The following is a 9,137-nucleotide window of genomic DNA, read 5'->3' as shown; positions in this document are numbered from 1 at the left end:
AGCACTGCTGCCCGCACTCAGCACTGCTACCCGCACTCAGCACTGCTACCCGCACTCAGCACTGCTGCACTTGGTGGTTTTCACATATATTAGCTGACGTTTTTGGACCAGAGTAAGCCTCTGAGCCTATCTAGGGGAAGAGTTTGCCATTTCCATGTGTCTGAGATAATGGGTTTTTTGGCATGGTTGTGCCCATGTCAATAATACATATTCACATTCACAGTACCTCAGGAATCATCTATCCACAGCAGAGTCAGTCAGTCAGTCTGTCAGTCTGTCAGTCAGTCTGTCTGTCTGTCTGTCTGTCTGTCTGTCTGTCTGTCTGTGTCTGTCTCTATCTCTGTGGGGTGGGCATGCAGGAAATCACCACGAAAAGATAAGACTCTGGTCTAGAATTTACCATTTCAACTATTAACAAAGCCAGAAGAGAATATTCATAAAAGAAGTTTAAATAAACCCAGCCGCATTGAGATCTGTTTTCCCTTTAAGTAGGGTACATGGGGACTCAATTGCAGGGTTTCGTAACTAAGTCTGTTGGCGCTTAACTCTTGCTGAAGCCAGTTCTTGCTTAGACTATTAGCTCAGGGCATCAACACCTAGAATTTTAAGATTTTAATCAGAAGGCTCAAGTTTTAGTTTATGATTTGGCCTGCCACTGCTCATGGTTTTACAGCTTTTTAAAGTTAGAGACCTGGGCTGGTAGGGCTCTGGGCTCTGATGCACATAAGCTGGGAAGACCTGGGCTGGTAGGGCTCTGGGCTCTGATGCACATAAGCTGGGGAGGCAGGGAGGGAGCTGAGAATGCTGTTCTAGTAAAGGAAGTTTTTATGCAGTGCTTTGAATGAACCAAACTTTTGAGGTACAGGAAATGAATTTTTATTTGTAAGTGGGTTGAGATAAAACTCTTGGCAACATTCTGTTTTGTTTTGTTTTTTTCTGTATCTGACTGCTTGAAACATAAAGTACTCTTTCGTATGAAATACCAAAGAAAAGCTTCCAGTGGCAATGGAGAGTTGAAATCTGTGCTGCAGGGCAGTTAGGGTTTGAAGACTGGAGAGGAGATGTAAAAATGTGGAGAACCCCTCCTGTGAGCTCACCATTTCTGGGTCCTTTAGTGGTGCTGCTGCAGAGGGTGAGCCAGGCCTGATTCAGAATACCTTGCAGCCCAAGACCCAGCTTCAGCACAGACTTTGAGCTACCCACCCCCACCCTGTCCCACTCGGGTCGGGATGAGTGGAGGTGAGGAGCCACACTTTGCTTGCTGTCCCTCACTGTTGTCCCACTTGACTATATTCATACCCAGGCTCAGTGTCTGCCGTGGTGATGGAGAAGCCTTGTTACAGCGGACCAGGTCACCACTGATGACTTGGAGCAATGCAGTGAGCTGCTCATCTCTAGTGATGATGGAAGTAGAAATTCATGGATTTTGCTCATTCATGTATAGAAATGCTAGCCCATAAGGAACTAGGAGTCCTTATAAACACTCTGAATTGTTAGTGATTGCTAGGAATTTTATGTGTGATTTAGTGGCAGCGTTTTGTTTTAGATTTATTCACTGTGTATGGGCCTGTGGCCTGCATGCTCATCTGCACACCACATGTGTGCTTAGGGTACCTGCTGAGGCCAGAAGAGGTTGTTGATCCCACGGAGGTTTGTGAGCTGCCATGTTGGTGTAGGAATTGAACTTAGTCCTTTGGAATTGTTCAGTCACTTCTGCAGACCTGGCTTTTTAGAGGGAGGTAGAAGGTAGTGATAGGGAAGGAGGAAGGGAGGGAGTCGGGGGGAATGAGTCTCAGTCATTTAGCCACTCAGGCAATTGATATTTCTTGAGGCCCATTTTTTCTTGGGACTGGTAAGCTTTAACAGACGTGTAGCCATGACTCTCGCCTTTGTTTTTTGTTATACTTGTATGGTTATAAACTCATAACTTTTTCTGAGGCAATGTCTTTTAGCTATTTTATTTAGCTCAGTTTATTAATTGATCATCTAATAAAAAGCTTTTAAAATAATCATGTAAAAAGATTATTTTAAAAAGAATTCTAATGTTTTGGCCTAGGCTTAAAATGCAGGAAGGGGTAGAGGTTTGCTTGAGACTCCCTCATTGTGTCTGTGTCTCAGGCTTGTTCCCTCCCCCGTCCTCCTGGCTTGGCTTATAGAGAACATGCATTATGTGCACGTCTAGCATTTTATTTTATTTTAAGGTTTAGATTTTCTCAGTGATGACTCAGCAGAATGTTTCTGTCTTGTACCAGGATTCTTTTACGTGGGTGCAGTGGGCATCGGGGCTCACAGGTGGCTTTGCAGTGAGAATTTGACATTGTATATCATGTCTTTAAAAACAAGCCTCCTTTCTCCCTTCAGAAACTCATCCTGCTTAGATGGTTGAGAATTGGGGAAAATAAATGCAACAGTGAAGTGGATTAGCTAATAGATTTATACTCCTGAGTATACCATGAACAGCACCAGTAAAAAGCATGGAGCGTTAGTCCTGATTTCCTCATGTGTGGTAATGGAATCTAGCTTTCCTGTTTATTTTAGAATTTTAGAAAAACAAGTGTAGCAAACTTTAGTCCCTGCTGCAAGAAGCTGTCCATGGACCCTTGCCTACCACTGCCTTCCAGGCTCTAGGAAGCCCCGTCACCTTCTGGGATTCCTGGGTCTCCCTCCTTCAGTCCTCCTCTCTGGGTGTCAGTTAGGAAGTGGGTGCTGGATGAAGTGAATGTGCCTAGCAGTGCTCTGAGGCAGGCGGGGGCTGGGGGCAGCAGAGAAAGTACGCTGACCCAGTGGGACACAAGCATTTCCAGTTTCTTGTGCCTGAGTAAGTTGGTATCTGTCTGTCTCAAGGAATCGAAGACTATACTAGGTTCCATTTCAATGTCTACTAGATTCTATTCCATGTCTTTCAGCCTCATAACATTTCCTGTTGTGTGGTTCATGGTTTTGGAAAGACACTGGTCTTTGACATAGGTATACTAGTAAGATGATATAAAAGTTTTATATTTTATCTTATAACATGCAAAGGGCATTATTTTATCCTATTTATATAGCATTTTCTTGATAATTGATAATACTGAGATAAATCATTTTTAAAATGTCAAAACATTGACTAAGAAAGTATCCTCCTTACGCTGAATGCATGTTTGTGTGGAACCTTGCGCTAAACCATTTGTAGACGACCTGCTTCTGGGTCAGGGTTTCATATGTTGCAGATCAGCTCCCTGGCTGTGATCTATTGAAAGTCAGGCCTTGCCACAAGGGTTTGTAAAAAAAGAGAAAAAGAAAAAAAAAAAAAGTAAGTGTCTAGGAGACATACACAGGAAAGGAACAGAAGAAGAATGGGTGGGCTTGACCTGGAGGCCCCTCCCAGTGTGAGTCATCTTGCACTTTTCATCCGTGCCTGCCCTGTGCCTGGGGGCGGAGCTGTGTTGTCAGCTTGAATTGCTCTGCTCTAACAGGAAAACTTGGAGTTTTCCTTACAAAGTAAATAGTATTGTTTATGCTCTAGCATTTTCCCGAGGATCTTAAGAAATAAGAGACACTAATTAGAAAACGAATCTCTTTGTGTTTTTATGTCTGTTGTGAACTAAATGCAGCCCATTCATTCTCTTCTCTGTTGTGCTCATTTCTTTTACATTATCCTCGTTACTGATAATATACATGCACTCACCGTTTTCTGCCATTTGTAATGTGTTTTCTATTTTCTGTGCTACCATTTTCCTTCTGACCTCTCACCTATAAGTCTTAACTCCCCACTCCGATCCTTTCTACTGATAACTCTTGAAGGACATCTTTGGGTTTTCAAAGTTCAGCATTCAAATCAGTGTCTATCCTCATCCGAAGCACAAAGGGTGTTAATATATAACTTAAAGTTTAAACCGTTCTGTACAAAGCATGCACGTGATTGTGTCTGGTTTTTAGTCAGCGGTTCACTTCTATGCTTTTCTTTTAGTTACCCACAGGAGCTTTCTTCCATGTTTCGAGGACCTGTGGCACTAACATTGTTTGCTAGTGACTGCTCTGACATAAGGTCCTTAGTTAAGCAGGTTTCCCACCCCCTCACGTGACCACTGGTTCTACTCCTTAGTTAAGCAGGTTTCCCACCCCCTCACGTGACCACTGGTCCTACTCCTTAGTTAAGCAGGTTTCCCAGCCCTCACGTGACCACTGTTCTTACTCCTTTTTCTGTAGATTTTCAAAAGAAACAACCAGATGATGATTCCACCCCAAGTACGAGTAACAGCCAATCAGATTTGTTTCCCGAAGAGACCACCAGTGACAACAACGATACCTCCGTAACCACGCCAACTCTTAGTCCCAGCCAGCCGTCGCTCCCGACAGAACTGAATGTAACTTCACCGAGTAAAGAGGAATGTAAGTCTATCCGTGAGCATCATAGAACAGCCAGGGACCTCGTCGTGATTGCCTTGCTCATGACGGCTTAACCTCAGATTCTGTTTAAGACAAGTGTGTGGGTGTGGACCGCTGTGCTTATTAGCAAGTCAGAGAGTAAGATGGCCACTCCAGAGGAGGTGAGGTTGTCCTAGGACCAGCCTTCCATCCCTGGGTGAGGATGTGACGTTTTTTGGACCAATCTGGACTAGCGTCTATCAGCTGTTGACTTCACATTAGAATCCACTGGGGATATTTAAAGAAAGCCTTATTTGTGTGTGTAGGTACACTTGCCATGGTTTACATAGAGGGCAGAGGACAGTGTGCTGCAGTCAGGTCTCTGCTTCCACCAGGATTGGAACTTGGGTCATCAGGGCATGGTGACAAGTGCCTCTACCCACTGAGATATCTCACCAGCCCTCCACTGAGGATTTAACAAACAATTTTAGTTTTTATTATCATCCTTGAGCCTAAAAGAGAAGGAAGCTCAGTGATTAAGCTTTTAAAGTCTACAGAGAATTCCACGGCACAGCAAGCATTTAGAATCACCAATCTTGGGAACTTGAACCTAGCCTAGACTTAGATGGAGCTCTTGCCTCTGCTAACTGGCCTTGATTAAGTTTTAACTTAGGGAGTAAAGATGCAGGCTGCATGAAGGAAGTAGGAGGTACTTTCTTTATTCTTGTTTAATATCTTCGTTTGTGCATGCGTGCATGTTTTGAATATATGAGGATATAAGCGAGTAGGCACGCATCTCTCTCTCCTGTTAGGCTAAGGGGCCTGGGATTGAACCCAGTTAGTCAAGCCTTTGAATAAGTGCCTCTATCTATTGAGCCATGCCCTGGCCCTCCTGCTCCTCTTGCATGTGACACTAACCTTCCTAATGCTATACAAGGATTTTTTTTGGACACAATGTAACTCAGAGTATTAGCCTCTCATGCTTTCCTTAAGGTTGGAATTTATGTTTCATGCTTAATTGCTATTTAGAAATGTAATAGTTTAGGCTATCCAGTCTACTACTTCGGGGAAGGTTAACAGGAAAAAAAATATTTGTTTAAATGCTTTCATGTGTATTCAGTTATATTGAGAATATAAAACAGAAGATCTTTAAAGAGTTTATTGTTTAGCAGGGACATTTAATATATTTGTTACTTTAAATCAGAAGATGGCAAACAGGAGTAATTATTCCTCTTTTTTCATCTCAAAGCAACACAATGCTGAGAGAACAAGAGTATTGCTAACATCTTACATTGCACAGGACAACTCTACACCAGAAGTGATCCAGCCCAATCCTGTCAGGATGCTGGGGTTAGAAGCCCGACACAGTCTGTGTATATTTATGTTAGTAGGCCAGCCTTTGCACTAAATGCTGTTGAAAGGCACTGGCTTACCCAGAAATGGTATTGAAGACAGAATGTTGTGAAGAGACACTTCACACATGAAGCGTGAGTTGTGGAGGAGAGCTACTGGAGTTTCTCTTTGACCAGTGACTCCTTCAGGGCCATTCCTGAAGAATGAAAGTGGAAAAGTTAATGACTACCAAGCTTGAATGTCCAGCCAAGCTACTGGCTTTGAACAATAGCTGTGGTTCTAATGACGAGACGGTGATAGTGTCACTATTCTTTCGAAGGAGCAGTCTGGCATTATTGTGAGCAGGGATAGGTTATAACATTCCAGAAGAGGAGATTTTAATATTATAACTTGTTTACTGGAACTAGGAAGGGTGTGAAAGCCGTTTCAGAAGAGAGGGCTGTTAACAGCGTGTGAAGGAACTGGATGGCTTGACTGCTCCTTCCTAGGCGGACGGCCCTCCCTTGGCTTGCGTGACTGCTCTGGCAAGGGCTTATGTAGAGATTGTGTAGAAATGGCAGTAGAGAGCCTTCTTGTCTTCTTTCAGATCCTCAGGAAGTGGCCTGGACCTCCTCACTGGTTGCTGTGTTATCATGTAATCTGTTCTACATGCCCTGTTCATCAGAGCTTTTATTGTGGAAAGTGTTTATGTTTCTTGTATTTTGAGAATCTCATTCTCTAACCCAGTTGGTCTCAAGCTCATAACGGTCCTCCTGTGTCAGCCCCTGAGAGCTGAGGTTACAGAGGAGAGCTACAGTGCCTGGATAGCATGTTGAATTTTACTCTCTTTCTTTGTCTGCTGTCCCTTTTTCTGCTGGTGTGATACACAGATTCACTGGCTTGCCCACCGTGACCCGTCCTGCATCCAGGCGCTGGGTCTTGGTCGTGGTTTGTAACCATTACAATGTGCTGTTGGGTTGAGGTTGCTCAAATTAAGATAATTTATGGGTTGTTTTTACCAGAGGTAGTAATTTTTGTGTGTGTGTACCCGTCCTTGTCTGTTTTGGTGTTGAGGTAATATGGTCTTGTACGTGAGTTTGAGAGAATTCTTCCCCTTTAAGTGGTTGGAGTGGGTTACAGAGGTTTGGCAGGCCATGTGGGGTGCCATCCAGCTCTCCTGTTCCTAAGGGTTGCTAGCTTGCTGTAGGTCAGTTTACATGTTCTATTTTTCATGGCTTAATTGAGGATTTTATCATCATCTTTGGATTTCCAGATTGTGGGTGAATAGTTATTTGTAACTATTTGAACTATTTCTATGTAATAGTGATCCTTTGTATCTCTGGACCATCTTTTTATTGTTTCTGTTTTTATTTTTTTGACTCTAATTGCCCCCCTCACTTTGACTATTGTTGATTTTTTTTTTTTTCAACTTTCATGAGCTTCTCCCACCCCCAACCCACAGGTCTTAATTTTGTTTGTTTCTGCTTTGGTTCCTCATTAAATCATCTTTTTAAGTTGTTTGTTAGAATCAGATCTGAGAGCTGAGTTTGGGTTTGGCTCTCATTCTGTTGCTGTCCTGCTTAGTTTTGTGTTGACACATTGCTAGAGTCATCTGAAAGGAGGGACGTTAACTGAGAAGATCCGGCTGTAGGGCACTTTCCCAATAGTGACTGCTGGAGGAAGGCCCAGCTCCTGGTAGGTGGTGCTGTCCCTGGTCTGGTGGTCCTGGGTTCCATAAGAAAGCAGGCTGAGCAAGCCATGAGGAACAGCACCTCCATGACCCCTGCATGAGCTGCTGCCTGCAGGTTCCTGCCCTGTGAGTGCCTGTCCTGGTTTCCCTTAATAATGGACTACAGTGTGGAAGTGTAAGCTCCAGTCTGCTCCTGACTGCGGTGTTTCTTTATTTCAGTAGTAACCCTATGTGAGACAAGTTGCCCAAGCTGGTATCAAACTCTTGAATTTTCCTTCAGTATATACGACATTAATTCCCCGCGTGATGCTGTGAGAACATTGTTGAGTTGTTCCTAAGTTTTGGGTGAGATGTCCTTTGCTTTCTTGGAAAATGATTTCCAGGGATGCCTTAGCTTACTAGAGATTTAAAAATGGAGGTGGGGTGGGGTGTTGAAAGTAAATCTCACCATGAGCCTGGGCGTGTCTCATATATGCCCTCTTCTGCCTCTGCCTCCTGAGTGTTAGAACTGCAGAAGTGAACCGTCATGTCTAGGTTGTGATGCCTTTTAACATGTCCTTTATGGAAAAGTCTGAGCTGCTCTCTGTAAAATGAATAGCACTGCCACCAAGCAGATAAGCTTTTTATTTGATTTTCCAATTAAATTTCTAGTAATCTATAAGGGAGCTGGTTTGCCCCTTTGAGACTGGCTTCTGTTGTAGGGCAGATATTGGACAGAACAAGCCAGCAGCTTCCAGTAAAGTGTTTGGAAAATATTACCTATTAAAAATATTTTATGGTTTCCTGCTGGGCTGGTTTTAAGTGAAATATGGAGGGGCGATTTATTTACAGTTCTCTCTGTATGTGCCTTTCTCTTCCCTTTTCTCTAATGAAGCTCGAAGCATCAAGCCGTTTATCAGAGATAATTAACAACAGATGGAGCTTTTCTGATATATAATAGTCTCAAAGTGGAAGATTCTCTCCCATAATAAAGAATGTCCAAACTTTAAATGTCTCTTGATTTTAATTTAAGGTTTTTTTTTTCCTCTAGTCCATTTATTTATTAATTCTAAGACTGGTTCTACAGAGCATGCTGCTTTCACTAGGGCCTTGTTCTGATAGATTGATACTTTGCGGTGCAGTGTGGGGATGCCCATTATGTGCTTTGTTCAATCAAATAGCTATCATCCACGAGTCATTGTGGACGATCTCTAAGTTAGTTCTTGTCTGTGGACAGGCCTCGAGTGTTTGCCTATACAAACTTTCTGCTCTACCTTGTTGCCGTTCCTGCAGTGTCAGTTGACCTTTAACCTGTCAAAAATAAGAGCCAATCACAGCACAAGCACCATTTGCAAGTGCCTCACCTGCTGCCTCAACTCCAGATCCCGCCGTCAGTCAGTCACATGAAATATGGTTGCATTTCCAGGTTTTGGGCTAACAGAAATGATGTATTTACCTGTTCATGTTCTTTGCTTATTTAGCTTTTCCCTCTTGCTTATGTGTAGGAATGCCTCATGTATTCTGATAATAAGTCTTTGTTAAATATACAAGTGGAAAAGTGTAGAAGTGAACAATTCTCAAATTTTTATTTTATGTTGTCATTCTTTTTCCTGCCCAGGAGTCCATCCTTTCCCACTTGACTGTGCTGTGTGCTGCCTGCCTGTTCACACCATAGTCTCTGTGTGTGCTGCCTGCCTGCCTGCCTGTTCACACCATAGTCTCTGTGTGCTGCCTGCCTGTTCACACCATAGTCTCTTGTGTGTGCTGCCTGCCTGCCTGCTCACACCAT

The 9,137-nt window shown here is 43.2% G+C and overlaps 1 protein-coding gene across 2 annotated transcripts in view; it reads left to right on the top strand.

Annotated features, from left to right (window-relative positions):
* Zfand3 (zinc finger AN1-type containing 3) overlaps nt 1-9,137 on the top strand; it is a 214,181-nt gene that overhangs the window by 140,632 nt on the left and 64,412 nt on the right. For both annotated transcript variants that reach the window (XM_031348630.1, XM_031348629.1), the window contains exon 3: nt 4,189-4,371. In XM_031348630.1, the coding sequence (XP_031204490.1) occupies nt 4,189-4,371 (183 nt within the window). The remainder of the gene's footprint in view (nt 1-4,188; nt 4,372-9,137) is intronic.

The sequence above is a fragment of the Mastomys coucha genome, unplaced genomic scaffold (genome assembly GCF_008632895.1).
Source record: "Mastomys coucha isolate ucsf_1 unplaced genomic scaffold, UCSF_Mcou_1 pScaffold3, whole genome shotgun sequence".
Classification (NCBI taxonomy): domain Eukaryota; kingdom Metazoa; phylum Chordata; class Mammalia; order Rodentia; family Muridae; genus Mastomys; species Mastomys coucha.
This window is presented reverse-complemented; position numbering and strand designations above follow the sequence as displayed.